Source organism: Cetorhinus maximus, chromosome 13 (assembly GCF_964194155.1).
Source record: "Cetorhinus maximus chromosome 13, sCetMax3.hap1.1, whole genome shotgun sequence".
Taxonomy (NCBI): Eukaryota; Metazoa; Chordata; class Chondrichthyes; order Lamniformes; family Cetorhinidae; genus Cetorhinus; species Cetorhinus maximus.
This window is the reverse complement of record NC_135891.1, coordinates 30,740,240-30,758,147: the sequence shown is the minus strand read 5'-3', so window position 1 is coordinate 30,758,147 and position 17,908 is coordinate 30,740,240. Positions and strand designations below refer to the sequence as shown.

General features: G+C 42.6%; 1 protein-coding gene across 3 annotated transcripts in view; it reads right to left on the bottom strand.

The window, feature by feature from the left end:
* The window catches only part of LOC144688520 (sodium/potassium-transporting ATPase subunit beta-1-interacting protein 3-like), a 298,615-nt gene that overhangs the window by 103,285 nt on the left and 177,422 nt on the right, over positions 1-17,908 (bottom strand). For all 3 annotated transcript variants that reach the window (XR_013578426.1, XM_078555200.1, XM_078555201.1), the window contains one exon: positions 16,860-17,057. Coding sequence is in view for 2 of the 3 variants with exons in the window: in XM_078555200.1 (XP_078411326.1) it covers positions 16,860-17,057 (198 nt within the window). In the remaining variant the exon portion in view is untranslated. The remainder of the gene's footprint in view (positions 1-16,859; positions 17,058-17,908) is intronic.

Here is a 17,908-nt window from a genome sequence, read left to right as displayed (position 1 = left end):
ATTATGCATCACTTGACTCGTAATGCAAATCAGCTATGTGGAATTCTTTCAGTACCAGTTAATGCCAGGCAGCAGGAAGAGATTTGCCTTTTGTTGGTAACATATGTCCAGTTGTATCCGTAGTTACGAAGGGGGATAATTTGGCCTGCCTGGCACACTTTCTTTCGCACTACACAGCCAACTAAGACTCGAAAATGGGGTCCAAGATGCACACTTCTGTACGTGTACCTAATGACAGCTGGCTGCATGCAAAGGAGCAAGAGCAATGTGCAATGCTGATTTGAAGCCGCTGCTGGCATTTTGCAACTCCACACCCCAGCCAATACATTGTCTTAACCTTGCAGCACTGAACACATCACTATATGGAATGGATGCCCTCCCACTTGCGCTATTTAAAGCGATCATGAAGTATTTACAGGTTATTTGATGGATTATTTCCTCTGGCTGGTAGTAGAATGTTTTTGGAGGTTTCCTATTCTTGGATCAGGTTCATACTACAGGGAGTGGTCTGGCTGGCGTTGCAGTATTTTTTTTGTCATTTAATATATTATGCAGAAAGAAGTTGCTTCCAGATATGGGTGGCCTGGTAGGGCTTCCTCTGGGAATTGGACGACTGGGAAAATAAAGAGGCCATGCAGAGCAGGACAAGTTGCTAGAAGAGGAAGGAAGAGGAGGTGGAGAAGGGCATTCAGCAGGAGGCCATATCCAAGAAGGGTCTTTAGGGGGCAATTCCACTTACCTCAATTTCAGTAAAGACTAATGTTGAGATGTCTTTGGATCACAACAGAGATCATGCATGAAATCAGTCAACAGCTATAGCCACAACTGCAGCCTCAAATTAATGCCTGTGCCCATTAAGGTGACTGACTCTTTATTTCTATACACCTGGCTCCTTTCAGTCTGATGTTGGAGATATAAGCAACTTCTTGTTTTTGCAGTGTCATGCAGTAAAAGGAGGTCACTGAGACCCTATACAATGTGCATCATATCCATCTCATTCCTTCTTGCTAGAAATAAGCAGGCGGTGTGAGCATGAGGTTTTGCATGGATTGTTAGTATCTTCATGGTGTAAGGTCCCATTGTCTGCACACACATTGCCTTGTGTGATCCTTATCTGAACTCGACCATACTCATCAACAGCAAGGGATTCCACTCCCTCAATGTGCACTTGGCAATCTAACACAGACAGTATATTATACAGATGGCAGTAGTCACAATTCTTTCATTATGCAGCAGTTCTCTGTGCCATCTATATTTAAGCAACCACAACAAGTCAAAGGCTGGCTATTGGGTGATAAGTGTTATCCCCTCATGAGTCCAGTCAAAAACCCATGCACACATGCACAACAGACATACAATGAGAGCCATGCTGCCATAGAACACACCATTGGCATCCTCAAGCAATACTTATGCTGCCTGGACCGCTCTGGAAGAGCCCTGCAATACTCAGCTGAGTGGATATGTTGGATCCTGTACCCTGGTTTGTTGGGATTTAAGGGTCCGGGTTGCATGCTTGTTTCGAGATGACTGAGTTGGTACCAAAGACAGAGAAGATCAGTAGATCATTCTTACAAGGAACACATTCTACTTATTTACAAAAGGAACTCAGCAGCTACACTTGTGTGCTTACAACTCAAAACTCTGTCTTTACACTTCAGACTAACTCAAGATTACTGACTACAGAGGTAGCCTGCACTATTCTGGTGTTGGATACCAATCTCATGTGATCTTCCATTACAACATTTGTCTTAAAGGCATATTACACATCAGATTACTACATTCTTCCCCCTTTATTCAGAAATACATTCTTCAATTTTTCTCAAAATATCAAATTTTTCACACAGATAAGTAATTTACAAAGTCAATCTTTCTGGGGGTTTCCTTATGCGTGCAGAACATCTCAGCTCTACAGTTCTGATGTTTTATCCATAACCTCCTTCACTGAAGTCGTCTGAGCAACCGGCTCTTCGGTAGGTGCCTGCAAATCTGTTTCCTCGACTCTTTCAGTTACAGTCAACCCTTCAGACACATCTGTACTCAGTGGAGTTCTTTCAACAGGAGACGTTGACTCAGTCACAAATACTGGTGGAATCATTTCTGGGTATTTTGTTTTTCCTTTTCTTATATGATCCACACGTCTCCATATGACTCGATCTTCCACTTTCATGTGGTAGGAAAGAGGTCCAGTTATTGCAATTATTTCACCAAACAACCATGTTGGTCCTTCTCTAAAATATTTCATACATACCTTCTCTCCTACATTAAATGTCCTGTCATGACTGTGCCATCATGTCCAGTTTTCTGACTTCCCTGACTCCTTTCCAAACTCCCCCCACTAAGTTTGGCATAATTAGGTTCAAACTTGATCAGAGGCCGCGTTTCATCAACAATTCTGCAGGCGTGACACCTGTTGTTGTATAAGGGTTGGTCCTAAAATGGAAAAGAAAACGTGCTAGTTTAGTTGCTAGGGAATCTCCAGACAATTTCTTTCTACCAGACTTGAACATCTGAACCACTCTCTCGGCCAGATCATTTGAAGAAGGATGGTATGGTGAAGTTTTTACATGAATGACACCATTGAGGCTGATAAATCGGTGAAACTCAGCACTCGTAAATACCATTCCATTGTCTGATATGACCACTTCTGGTAGTCCATTGATTGCGAAACTTTGCCTTAGCTTGTCAATTGTAGCAGATGATGTTGGTGACTTCATTTCATATATGTCCATCTATTTTGAGTGAGCATCGATGATGAGTAGAAACATTGTTCCCATAAAAGGTCCCACATAGTCAATATGTAATTGCCCACATGGCCTTCCTGGTCACTCCGAAGGGTGTAACGGAGCTGTTGAAGGTAACTTTTGTACTTGCTGACAGTGCATACAACTTCTCATTAAGTTCTACATTTCTCCATCCATCCTAGGCCACCATAGATAGCTGCGTGCTGTGGCCTTCATTTGGGAAATTCCTGGATGTACGCTGTGAAGTTCAGACAACAATGGCTTTTGATCTTTTGGAGGAGCAATCACTCCTGCTCCCCACAATAAGATACCTTCCTGGCTGGTTATTTCATATCTTCTCTGAAAATACGGTTTCATTTCGTCAGATTCCTGTTCTTGTGACCAACCATGAAGAACTTGTTCTCATACTTTGGATAAGACTGGGTCTCACTTGTCCAATCTCTAATCTGTGTAGCACACATCGGTGATGAATCAAGGAAGTTCAATAATGAAACAAATTTTTGAGGAATTGGAACATCCTCATCGTTTACTTGCATGGGCAAATGGCTAATTGCGTCAGCATTTGCAATTTGACTTCCAGGTCTATGAATAAAAGTATACTCATACGCTGCCAAGACCAATGCCCATCTTTGTATTCTTGCTGAGGCTATCAGTGGTATGGCCTTGTCTTCGCTGAACAATCCCAGCAATGGCTTGTGCTCTGATATGATAGTAAAATGATGACTGTGTACACACTAGTGAAATTTCTTAATACCAAAGATGATTGACAGGCCTTCTATTTCTATCTGTGAATACCCCTTTTCTGCTGTATTGAGTGTTCTCGATACATATCCTATAGGCCGTTCTGATCCATCGTCCATTCAATGGGAGAGCACTGCGCCTACTCCATAGGGAGATGCGTCACATGTCAACATCAACTTTTTCTTCAGATCAAAATGTACTAGTAGGGTAGATAATTTCAACAAATGTTTCACTTTTGTGAAAGCTTCTTCTTGTGGTGTTTGCCAAGACCACTGTTGGTTTTTCTTGAGCAAGTAACACAGTGGTGCCAGTTCTGTCTAAAAATTAGGCAAGAAACATCCATAGTAATTAATCATCCCCAAGAATGATTTGAGTTTGGATGTAATCTTTGATGCTGCTGCCTCTCTAATGGTTTTCACTTTTTCCTCAACTGGGTGTAGGCCTTGTGAATCTACCTTGTGACCTTGGTTGGTTATGTCTTTCACTTGGAATGTGCACTTTTCTTTTTTCGAATGCACTCTCACCTGCGAAAAATGTTTTAAAGCTTCTTCCAAGTTTACAAAATGTTCCTTTTCAGTTAGTCCTGTCACCAGAATGTCATCTAAATAAACTACAACATGGGGCAATCCCTGTAGTAAACTTTCCATGGTTCTCTGGAATATGGCGCAAGCTGAAGATAGCCAAAAGGTAAACAGGTATATTGGTACAACCGTTTGTGTGTATGAATGGTGACAAACATCCAGGAGGCCTTCTCTAATTCCAATTGTTGATAAGCATGACTCATATCAAGCTTCTTGAATGCAGTTCCACCTTCCCGTTTAGCTTACAAGTCTTCAATTTTTGGTATGGGGTGTCTGTCCAACTTAGCCACTTTATTGACTGTTAATTTGTAGTCTCCACAAATTCAAACGCTTTGGTCAGGTTTGAGACAGGTACTATTGGTGCTGCCCAATCTAAAAACTGCACTGGTTATATTATTCCCAGTTTTTCTAATCTGTCCAGTTCGACATCTACCTTTTCCCACATTCCATAATCTGGGTGTTGCCACTGGATCCACATGAATCTTTGCTTGTAGCCCCTCAATCTTCCCAAGTTCGTCCTTGCAGACTGAGGCACATTTTTGTAGTAGCTCCGATAGCCCATTATTTCTCAGTGGGAAGATTTCAGCCTACTAATTTCTTTCAGTCAGTTTCGTCCAAGGAGACTAGGTCCCTCACCTGCTACCACCATCAAGGGTAATTTCACTATTTGATCTCTGTAGTGTACTGTGACTTTATATATGCCCTTGATTTGTATATCTTCTCCTGTAAGTTTTCAATTTGGCATGTTTCTTCCAAATTTAGTTTACGTTCCCCATGATTCATGTACTTAAAAGTATGCTCACCTATCACCGTAATGTACGCTTCTGTATCCACCTCCATTCTGATCAGCCTCTCATTCACTCTCATGGTTACACAGATATGTTCTGTTCTTCCTACCTTTAAATTAGACAGCGAATAAATAGCTGAATCTATTACTTGAGGCTTTTCAATGCCATAGATCTCATTGGGTTTTTGCTTTGTTTGAAAGTCAGCCTGATTCTATCTTTACAATATCTCATGAGGTGTCCGTTCCTATGAAAGAGAAACATTCGATTTTTTTTAAACTGTGGTTCATTACAAGGTTGTCTGCTTCCACCTCTGTTACCATTATGCCATGTCTTCGCTGCTAAGTTATCTCACTTTATTTGTCTGCTAGCAGTGGCTGCTTCCTACTTCTGAGCAAAGCCTTCCACTTTTGCGCTCTTTTTGGCTGACACTCCACACCCAGCGTAGAGGACGGCATCATTTTGCACTCCCTGTATGGCTTTCGAGTCCCGCACTGTGCTTCCCATGGCCAGGGCAATTTCCAAAGCCTTTTGAAAATCCAAATTTGTTTCAGACAGTAATCTCTTCTGAATCGCACCTTCATTTATACCGCACACCAAACGATCTCTAAATATATCATTAATAGATGTACCAAACTCACAATGTTCTGTTAATTGTTTCAGACTTGCTACATAACAAGCAACTGTCTCCCCCGTGGCTCTAATCCTTGAGTTAAATTTGAACCGTTGCATCGTCACCGAGGGCTTTGGATGGTAATGCTTCTTTACGAGGCTCACTAAGTCTTCAAAGCTTTTCAAATTGTGGCGTGCTCTGAGGGGATTGTTTCAGTGAGCTGGATGGAAATTTTTCTTTACTTACCATTACCATCCGAGGTATGGCCTGATTTCGGTTCTCTTGATTTCCTTTGTTTTTTCTTGCTTTTTCTACTCCTTTCGAGTCTTTTCCTTGCTGTACCCTGGTTTGTTGGGACTTGAGGATCCGGGTTGCACGCTTGTTTCAAGATGACCGAGTTGGCACCAAAGACAGATGAGATCAGTAGATCTTAGAAGAAACTCATTCTGTTTATTTACAAAAGGAACTCAGCAACTACATTTGTGTGCTTACAACTCAAAACTCTGTCTTTACAATTCAGACTCTAACTCAAGACTACTGACTACAGCGGTAGCCTGCACTACTCTGCTATTGGTTACCAAGATCACGTGATCTTCCATTATCACACTTGTCTTAAAGGTATATTACACATCCAATTACTACAGGATATCCAGATTTGTAATTATATGCTTACAACCTGGCTATTATGAGGCTACAGCCCTTGCTACCAGCTACCAGGCAAAAAACTGAGAAGCAGGAGCACAAAGAAAAGGAGGAGGAGGAAGAAGTGCATGAGGAAGGGGAAAGGAGGCCAAAACCCTTTCTGGCTGAGTTCTACATGATTATTCATGAGTAATACCAGCAGCCTCAACTACACCCACTCCACTCACCACCAGCCCACAATGCTCACTTTTCCTCTATTGCTGGCTATCACATCAACCTCTTTCTAACAACACAAAAATAAAAACCACTAGCCAATGCATTCATTAAATAGTGTCTACAAAATGAAACCAACCACCCTCTGCATTTCCTTAGTGCCCCTTCTGTGTATCTTTACTTTTTCTAGTGTTCGTAAAAAGTGCTTTCTCAATGGTTGCTATATGGAAGATGGAAGACTTTTGACCTTTACTGCAGAGACTGCAGATAGCTTTGAAGGAGAACTTCAACCAGCTCTGTGCCTGGCTTCAGAATACACCATCTTGACCTGCTCTGCAGCAGTCTGGGCTGGCTGGCTAACAGGCCACAGCAAGGAGACTCATTAAGTGGCAGGGGTAGAAGCAGTACCCAGACAGAGGACAGCATGTTCATGCTTCATGAAGTCACTGCAAGTTCCCTAGGATGGTGCCTCAGCAATTCTGGCGATTGGTTGGAGAGCAGATTGATGGATTGCTATGACACTATGACTTCTGTAAACCCCTTTGATCAGTGACAGCTAAAGCTACGATGGCAGCAGTCAGGCCTTTAACAGAAACTATTTGTGCTGCAATGGAAGCTGTGTCATCAGCCATCATGCACTGCATCATGGTGAGTTTCATAGGTGTGCTAATGTAGATAATCACCATTCCATATTGGAAAGGATGGCCTTGTGCCAAGTTGGTGCTGGACTCCTCCTGTCATTGTGTGCAAGTTTTCTAGCAGTTTTTCCAGTGCACCAAGCATTTGGTTGTGTATATCCAGCAGCTTCCTTTTGAGGCCTGGGCTGTAGAAATCCTCATCTAACTCCTCTGCAGCAGAATTAATGTGTAACCACACCCTCCGGTGAGCTGGCACCTGTGCTATCCTTTCCCTCCACCCTGGCTGCTATGGAGTTGTGCCCATTGTCTCACCATGTGCACATCCTTCCTTTATCCTGGCCTCTAAAATACCCTCATTGTCAGTCATTGAGCTGGTGGCTGTGAGTGAAAGGTGGAATGACAGTGTCTCTTCATCTTCCCTGTTTTCCTCTTCCTCCACTGATGGGAAGGTTCTAGTTCCTGAATATCTGTGATGAAAAGGGACGGACTGGATTGTGGTGAGGAGGAAGGAGAAAGTAAGAAGTGTGTGTTTACACCATCTGCAGCTTGTTAATCAGAAGAGATTGTGGGATGATGGAGAAGTGGCAAGAGAGGGGGATTCGGTTGACAGAAACAGTTAACATCAATCGCAGCAGCACCGCCAGTAGTCACAGCCTCGGCAATGACCCTTCCCATGGTGGCCAGCGCTGTCTCCTCCATGAGGATTAAAATGTGCAGACTTGTCCTGTTCCGGTCCATTCCTGTTGTCTCCTGTTATGCCCCACCTTTTGCTGCAAGGAAGTGTGAGCGTCCTGCAATATGTTTGGGTGATGTGGATGTCATGGTTGAATAGCTGCCAGTGTGTGCAATTTGTGAGTCTGGATGTGTGTCAAGAAAATATAATAAATTTCATAGGCCTGAATTTTCCCGTTGGCGATTTGGGGGCGGGGCCCACTCGCCGACGTCATCCCGGTCCCTTTAAATTTTTAGGAAGGCAGGTGGACAGCGAAATCAGCTGTCCGCCCGCCGACCTGTCACTGGCTAATTGAGGCCATTGACAGAGTAATTAAGATAATTAAAGACCCTGCCTGTCCAACCTTAAGGTTGGCGGGCAGGCCAGGAGCCCCAGCGGGTTTCTGATAATACATGAAACCTCATCCACTGGCGGGATGAGGTTTCATGTCCGTTTTTAAAAGCTTTAATACATTTTATGTGATATTTATTAACATGTCCCATCCCGCGTGACATTGTCACATGAGGGGGACATGTTAATAATTTTTTAATTTTTCTATTTTTAAAGTTTTTTGGACTGTCACTAATCTCCCTAAGACAGCACTTGGTCTCAGGGAGCAGTGTGCTCTTTCACACGCATGTGAGAAAGAGCGCACTTTGACAGATGGGGAATCCTGTCGGGCAGGCCGCCGGGCGGGCCTTAATTGGCCCGCCCACTCAAAATTACGGCGGGGCCCGTTTCGGCGGCGGAGTTCAGCTGCCCGCCCGCCGCCAAGCCAGCGGGGCCTGCCCGCCAACCAAGGGCAAAATTCTGCCCATAATGTTATTGACATTTATTGCAAGGTAGGAATTGTGTGTGTGTGTGTGTGTGTGTGTGTGTGATGAATTAAAGACCGCTGGTCTGAAGGCTTTGATGTATCAGAAGATAAGATAGGTTTGAAATGTTAAATAGGTAAACATGACTGAAGTTTTAGAATGTTAGGTGTAAAGGGAACATTTGCATTTTTAGATAAACCAGAGTAATTTGAATTTCAAAAGAGGTGGTGAAATGTTACGCTTAGTCAGAAGAAGATAAACAGTGTGTTTATTTTTCCCAAAGCTTATTGGTAAAATTGGTACTATGAAAGGTTTTTATTATTAGAAAAGTAGAGTTGAAAAGACATGTTGGGACAATGGGATTATATTAAAAAGGGAGAAACCTGTATAAAGGAGATGAGGTTATGTGTAGGAGGAAGGAATTCTAAGATCTAACAAGTATGAAAAGCCTCCAGCCTCTAAGCCTCATGTTGCTGTCCACACAAATTGAAGTGAAGGAAACTCACTTTGAACTTGACTGCTCAGGGTATCGTTTTACTTTGCCTGGTTCTGTTAAAATCTATGTGTTTTACTGTTCCCTTGATGGACGTGTAACTGGGCGCAGCATTTTCCCGTCGGCGAGTGGGGGGCAGGGCCAAAGTCACCGCGCGTCATTTAGATCGTCAATTCGGCGGGTGCGCAGCCAACTCGGCTGCGTGCCTGCCAAACTGTCAAAGGCCTATTAAGGCCTGTTAAAAACTAATTAACTCAATTTAATGAGCTGCCCATAAACCTTAAAGTTGGCGGGCAGGCGAAGAGCCCAGGCGGCCTTCGCATTTTTCATGAAACCTCATCCACGGGAGGGATAAGGTTTCATGAACTGTTTTAAAATCTAATAAAAATGTATACATTTATTCTTTGACATGTACCAGCTCATGTGATAGTGTCACATGAGGGGACGTGTTTTAAAAGTTTAAAAATCCTTTATTTTAAAGTTTAAGACTGAAACAAATTTTCTCTGCGCTCTTTCGCACACATGCACAAAAGAGCGCAGGAACCACTCAGGGAACACCGCTCCCCCCAACCCCACCCACACAGGGAGCGCACAGTGCTTCCGGGCATGCGTCATGATGGGCGGGCCTTAATTGGCCCACCCACATAAAATGGCAACGCGGCCCTGATTGGGGGTGCCGATCGGGTTCACACCTGTCCCCGCACAACCCCCCCCCGCAACGGGGGGAAATTTCTGACCTGGAAGTTAGATTAACTAGGGGAGCTAGGAGTTATCACAGTGGTAATTTGTAAACCTATGTATGTGCGTAAAATCATTTTTTTTAATCAATAAAGATTTAATTTAGTTTTGTAAGAAACCTGTACGACTTGGTGGTCTTATTACTACGAATCTCAAAATAAATACAAATTGTAAAATAGTTGTGGCAGTTGTTTCAAGTTTCCCGCTGGGATTTGAACAGCTCAGCATTTACCATCCGTTGTGCCATAACACTGTGAGGCTTGTAACAGTGCTAAGTATGTGGTGGTGAAGTAAACCGTGTACAGAATTTTACAGCAAGTTTGCAAGCAGAGGAACTCCCTCGATGGCCTTCCCATAGCCCCAACCTCTCTGCAATTTTACGGTGGGACAGGCAAGGCCTAGGTTGGCCAGTCAGCCACTCTTTCCTCAGCTGAGGCCCTTAAGTGAGTAATTCATCTTGAGGCTGGTGGGAGGAGTTCAGGGGCAGGAGGGAAACCCAGCAAGTCACTGAGCTAGGGCCTCAGGCAGGAAGTGTGGGGGTTGGAGGGGGTACCTACCTCAACAGCCTGCTTTCCACATCCAACCCGGAGGTGGGTGCATCACTGACTCCCATCCACCCCCCTTTGAAAGATGCCTTGAAATGCGTCTTTCATCCAATTAACTGCCGCCTGGCAGGATGCCAGCCAAAAGCAGCGGGCAATGGTGGGCAGGCCACCCAATCAGGAATGAAAAGGCAGAATGTCCAGGGACAGAAGGGGCAGGCCGTTCACCAGAAGTCTGACATGCCCTCCTACTTAATGGCATCCTTAATTTGGGACTGTGGCAGCAGCGCTACAAATTCTAATTTGGAGGCTGAAGCTTTTTGCAGCAAGACTTTTAAATCCTTTGAAGTATTGCAGCAGGCAAGAGGTCGGCTTTACATGTGGGTGACTTTTGTGCTGATAGTGAATAGTGGGGTAGGAAACCCAGCCATCTGAAAAATCTTGCCTCATATGAGTTGAATGCTGATTGATAGTTGGTAGGTGACTGATGGGGTTGCAGTGAATTGGGCAGCAGATCAGGCTACTGGTATAGTTGGTATGGTATGCTATTTAAAGTCTGAACTCACTTGTCAGAATATTAGACTTTATCCTGCACTGCATCCTCACTCTTGGAGCTACACTCCCGCCATTGACCTCTATCGCTAGTTCTTCCCAATGCCTTCTAAGCATATATCTCAAGATCCTCCAACCCTCTTGTTGATACAGGATTTCTCTCCTATTCTTCACATCTTGTATTATGAAAAAATCTTGGTAAATGCTTTCTCACATATCCTGCCATTTATTACAGCACACATTCAGTTCGCAAAGGACATCTGTTGTAAGGTTGTACGTTGTCTCATGAAGAGGTCCAGAGGCTTGTATGTTTGAACAATAACTGTTTATTAATAACACATAACTATATAAATATATTTACAGGATACAGTCCTGAATAGGTGCTATTTTCATGCCATACCAGACTCATTCCTACACATTGCTACTCCCATTTGACTCTACATCCTAATGTGGGTGGTATTGTTTCCCCAGTCCCACAATAACCCTTACAGTCCCAATCGCCCTAATGCTACACCTTCCCCCAAGTCTTTATCCAAATGTATTTATAATAATACTTACATGCTACCCCTTCTCCCTCCCAAGTCTCTGACTTTACAGATTCAGATGGGCTGGAGGCTTTATGGCTCTTCCAGATCTCGTTCTTTTCAGGTTTGTAGGAGCAGTAGTCTCAACTGCTTTGGACTGACATTGTTGAAGTTCTAGTACTTGGTGTTGCAATTATTTGGGTGTCAACATCTGTTTCGCTTCTTACACCCCTTAGTGTCGACAATCTGTCTTCCTTGGTCAGATACCATGGGCTTATCCCTCGCCTTCCAGAGGGGATGTTCGCTCCATTCATTCATAGAGTGGACTTGGGTTTTCTTTTCGGTGGTTTCACCATGTTCTTTCTGGAAGTTGAAGGTTTACCTCCCTTATGTTTGTATGTTCTTCACCCTTGAGCTCAACCTGCAGTTTGGCTTCTAATGCTGTCCTCTGTTTCTTCACGTGCACTTGTGCCTCCTAGGGTTTTGTCTTGCTGAGTTGGTGGTCGCTTCTCTCCTGCTCCAGAATCGATTTCATGTTGTCCGTATGAGCTTGAAGCTCCAGCTTCATTCCTGTAGCTTTTCCTAGTTCTGTGACAGCAACTGTTTGACTCTGAAGTTTGGGCTCAACTTTTTGCTGCTGCTCCTCCTCTCTATCTTCTGTTTTAAATATGCTGGTGCTCATCTGAAGGTTTGGCTGGTCTAAACTAAGAAGAATATTTTCTGCCATCTGAAAAGGAGCTGGAATAATTGCCTTGCAAAGAGTGAGGAAAATTCCGAACTGAAGTCCCAGTCGAGATGATCAGCACCGGAGGACCTCTCGGGAGTCTCCAATTCAGTGTGGTTGACTACAGCGGTTGTTTTAACATTTTTAAAAATTCATTTATGGGATGTGGGCATTTATGTGGGCTAGACCAGCATTTATTGCCCATCCTGAATTGCCCTTGAGGAGATTGTGGTGAGTTGCCTTCTTGAATCGCCGCACTCCATGTGGTATTGGTACACCCACATTGCTGTTAGGGGGGCAGTTCCAGGATTTTGACCCAGCGACAATGAAGGAATGATCTTCTGCGTTTTGAGGAGGTTGAGGGCAACACAGGCATCTCAACTCAGGAGAGAAAAGGGTTGATTGCAGATGACAAACAGAATTTCGATTATTTGCTTGTTGCCATACCAAAGCAGTTCTTGAATCATGCCTATGACCGGTAGTTGGATTCCTCAAGAACCATACAGTGCTGTGTCTCTCACCCACAACCAGAGGTCCTTTAGACATGGTCCCCGATCCGACAGGACCATTGCAACAGCTCCTGTCTAACTTGAGGTGACCATTTACAAATGCGTCAGCATTCCAAAATGTGAATCAGGGATCCTCAGTTTCTCCCAAGAAGCATTGTTGAGCTTCTTCTTAGTGTGACTCATCTATCTCATGGACTCGTTTGGGATCCTCCACACATCTCAAGGTTTTGGATTTGTACATCTTTCCAAAGCATCCCAGGCAATTGCAGTGAAAGCACTGCACAGTGATTGCTGAACGCTGCCCGTGCTTGTGAGGTATCCTGGTGCCACAGTGCTGACACGGTCTGCCACCATCTTGTGTTTTGCTTGGGTATTGCTTTTCTTGCCCTGGAGTCTCCTTGCCATTTAGTTGCTTTATGAACTGGACTGTTGGGGTTGCCCTGTACCACGGTTTAATTTTGCCATGCAAAATAGATCTGTTTTGCTGGCAGGCCTTCGATTGATTGATGATTTGGATGACTTTTTCCAAAGTCAGATCTTCTTTAAATTGGAGTACATCCGAAAGAGCATCATCAGCCACTCCCACTACTGTTTGATCTCTTATGAACTCCAATTTAAGGTCACCACAGTCACAGCCTTCAACCACTCTGTATAACTCATTTATGAAAGAGTCGATGGGTTCCCCGGGGTTTTGGACTCTCTTGTTAAATTTTGCATACTCCAAAATTTTATGGCTTCTTAGGTTAAAGTAAGTGTCAAAGGACTTCATGATCTCTTCAACGTTATCGGAAGATTCATTTATTTCTTGTCTGGCCATTAGGTCATCAGCAACTGGACCTACTGAATGTAATAGTGTATTTGCTTGTTCAGCCTCTGTTCTCTTATTCAAGCCAAATGTTATCATGTATCTTAAAAATGCTCTTCTCCATTTTGTGCTTGGTCTGGTCTTTTCATCTGCCTTAATTGATCTGGCAGTGTTGATTTACCATCCATGGCTCTTTTCAGCATGGGGCATACGGCTTTAATTTTTTTAAAACGGCACTACAGTAATTTTTTTTCTCCTCCCACACTTTTTGGGATTTGGCAGGCTCCTGTCGCGGTTACAGAGCTATTTTCAACTTCAGCAATTCTACAGAAAATCTTTTGAAAAAATTGTTTTGGCCAGCCAGTTGCTTTCCTGAGCTTGGAGAATCGAATTGAATCCGATTTTTTGCACTGAGTTCTCTTTCATTTTTTTTCTATACATACACTGCCACTCCGTGTTATGGCACCGACTCTGGATCGGGGCTGCAGCATTTTTCAAGCTATGCTCATTGAAACAATTAGTTTGCCAGTGCTGCCTGCTTATTGCGCTGAATTTAAAAACTTATTTCAGCCTTCATTTTTGGAGTTTTCTCATCTTTTTGTGATCTGGCTAGGTCCTTTCACTCTGCTTTTGATCAAGTTTCACAACGGACTTCCACGTGCTCCGATGGAGTCCTTTTACGCTGCACAGTGGATCTTTTTTCTGTCCTTCAGCTTCTATGCCTATAATGGAGCTTCTTAGGTGATCTCCAGCTGTGTATCTGAAGTCTTCAAGTTAGGTGCACTTCTTTCAGGTCAGACTGCAGTTTCTTTACTTCATCGTTCTTAGGGATTTTGGGGTCTTTAACCAGCTGCTACTATGTTGTAGGTTTGTATGTTGTCACATGAAGAGGTATAGAGGCTTGTATGGTTGAACAATAACTGTTTATTAACAACACGTAACTATATACATATATATAGGATACAGTCTTGACTAGGTGCTATATTCATGCCGACTCCTACCAGACTCATTCCCATACTCTACTACTCCTATGTGACTCTCTACATCATAATGTGGGCAGTACTGTTTCCCTAGTACTACATTAACCCTTACAGTCCCGAACATCCTAATACTACAACATCCACCATTTTTTGCAGCAACAAACACCTCCCCTTTAATAGGTGCAGGCTGCCTTTAAGTAGCAATAGCCACCCGCAATATTGAGCCAATGATCAGTGCTGGTAGCACTGGCTGCATGCAGTGACCATGTAAAGCAGCAGCTAAAAACTAATTTAACGTAATGCTTGCAACATGACAAATGGGCCTGGGTTAATTGTGCACTCTGATCCTCACCCATTTTCAGGCGTTATTCAATTTAAATTCCAGCGCGTTTGAACAAAAGTTGATAAATAAATCAAGATATCAATAATTTCAAGTTAATTCCTAGCCTCCTTTTCCTAATGGGAATCATCTCTTATTATCACAAGCTAGAACAATGGCCTGTAATTTTCAACAGGAATAACGGTGAGGCTTTGTGGTGTATTTGCATACAGCAAGATCTCATAACCAGCAATGAGATGAATGATTAATTTTTGGTGACACTGTTTGAGAAAATTAGGCTACATTTTCTAATGCACTCTATCCATTGCAAAGGTATTCAATTGCTGCCAGAAAGGAATTAAAATTGGACACATAGGTATTGAGCCTACTCTACATCAAATTGACCCACCCAATATCTTCTGATTGAGCTGCACTGTTTATTTTGAAGGTTCTCATTCGCTGCAAATGAGCAACTTCAAAAAGTATTTAAATGGGGTAGGTTTGTGATTTCCCAAGGATTGCCTAGGAACTGTGCAGGCAAACTCCAAAAAGTGATTGCAATTGCCCTTCTGGCCTTTAAATTTTTTCTCTCTTAAAGTTGTGCTGTGCTGCCCAGGATTTCCGAGAATATTGAGCAGAATTTTAAGGTCGGTGTGCGGGCGCGCACCCGACCTGCTCAAGCGTAAAATGGCGCGTGATGACGTTGGGCGAGCATTCTGACATCATTCCGCAGTCGCGCGATATCTTGGTCGGCGGGCCCACTTCCGACTTTTGCGCACGCCCGCCGACATTTAAGAGGGCAATTAAGCCCATTAAAGTTGTAATTGTCCCCGATTTTTCATGGTCCATCCAACCTTAAGGTTCGCCGACAGGTGAATCGGCCAGGTGGCCTTTACATTTCTCATGAAGCCTCATCCAAGGGCAGGATGAGGTTTCTGTTATTAAATTTAAATTTTATAATGTATATGTTCAATTGACCGTTTGTGATGCTTGGACATATTTGTCCCAATTTTAAAATCTTTATTTAGTACTTTTGAAGTCTTCAGCTCCCTGAGGCAGCTCTCTGCCTTCAGGGAGCGTTCATTCCACGCTGGCCCGCACTTACGCCAGCATCCGCCCTCCTCCTGCCCCCACCCCAGCAGCGCTGAGCATTTCAGCGCGTGCTTCACGCTGGCTGGCCATTAATTGGCCAGCCAGCATGAAATCGCGGTCGGGGCCAATCGCAGTCTGCGGTCCGTTCCCAGGCCGCTCCCAGGCCTGCTGATTTTGCCCGCACGCTGACATAAAAATCCTGCCCATTGTGTTTTTGAATTTTTCGGTTCCTTACTTATGTGCTATTTAGTGTGCTTTTATTTTTAAATTGCATTTCTAGTTTGTGTGTTTTTTTTCACTTAACACTTTAGGGAGCTTAAAATTCCTTTTAAACATCCTAATCTGTACTATAGGCATTAATCTTTCCTTCAGAAAATGTGCAAATCCAGAATTCTGATGACTTTCTGATTCCCCCAGCTTGAAAAGCTATGATTTAGAACTAGTTTTTATAGTATTTTTGTGAAGACTGCATTTGTAAACTGACCTCTTAGCAAATGTTTGGGTTTTCTTTCTAAAACAAGCGTTTTGCTAAAATTTCAACTAATGTTCTCCTGATAAGAAATACTTCAAAGGTAAGGTGGGTGGTGACATAAGCTGACAGAGTTGCAATTAAATGTGCACAGCTCAAACAGTTAGGGAATGATACTAACTGAATAGAAAATAATATATTTCTGCTTATCTTACCAATGCAAGCTATTGTTCAGTAAGCAGAGTTATGATTACATATCAATCTAATTAATAATCTGACACAACCAGAGAGAACACAACAAAATGGATGTAAGAAACTATGACCATTGCTATAAAGGTTTTGAATTAGAATTTTTGTAATTATTATCATTATAATAAAATTTAATTAAATAGACCCAATCATATGACACATATAGATGTACACATTATTTTATTTGCTCCTCTATTTATCCTTTATCTGGATAACTTGCAGGGTGAATAAAACTCTTAATATTTGATAATGTTCTGTCTGCCCAGAAAACACCTTTTTCAGATTGTTCAGAGGAACACAAGAGATTTTATAATTTTATTTAGCAGAAAAATGCAATATGTGAATACCTGACCGTGTTACAGTCATCAAGTGTCATACTTACTGCCAACAGTATTTGAGAGGAGCTGTGAATAACCTCGATATATTGGTAATCAATAATACAACCCATCACAGAGATATAGGAATGGCCATCCAAGCTTTTCACGTAGGTGGTTGGCATCTCTCTTCTAACACAGCCTGGACCATGTTCACTCCACCAGGAATGGTGCACAGAAATATTAAATGTCAGTAGATCACTCTCCTGCACAAAACAAAGCAGATGTTTGGATATTTAGCTCATTACAAAAGTTGAATTATTGTTATAAACATTATAAACAACTCTCTGGTTACGATCAGTACAAAATATATTGATAGTTACATCTATCCTACTGTACACAATACCCCTTTATCAGGACTGCAGCAGGTGTGCCATCAATTCCCTTGCAGCCTCTAACATCCTATTCACATACTGAATGCCAGTAGGTTCACCCCATAAGTTGAGACAAACCTGGTGAAAAAGACACGGTCAGTAGTCTCTCTGCAAACTAAAACCCATAAGTGTAATACAGTTACCGTTACCAACCAATTATTGTGCCAGTATGTTCCAAATGTTCTTTTATTTCTCTTAATGATTGAGATTTATTTTCCAATTTCACAGAAGTTCTTGTTCAGTTGCCCCTAGATCACATGCATAGTATAGTATTTAATGCAGAGGCTATCAAATGCCTGTGAAATGTATTCTTTGAACTAGAAAATAGCTAAAAGGATTAATAACCCATATATAAACTGATTCTTCAGCATGTTAATCAGCTGATAATATTATTAATATTCATTTGGGGAACTTCAAAGCCATTTCAAGACCATTTGGTTACTGAGTTTGAATATTTTCCATGTTCCTGTAATTAACTGCAGTGGCCATGCAGATATTTATTATGCAAATTTTTCATTTTACATAATAAACCTAACAAAAAAGAAGTCTGAAAATGAAGGGTGATAACTGGTACATTCCGGCAACAACAAACCACACAGGGACCAGGACAGATCTTTCAATCAAAAGCTGGCATCATTAACTGTGTTACTGCCGTCAGCTGTGTTGCATAAACGTCCTATAGC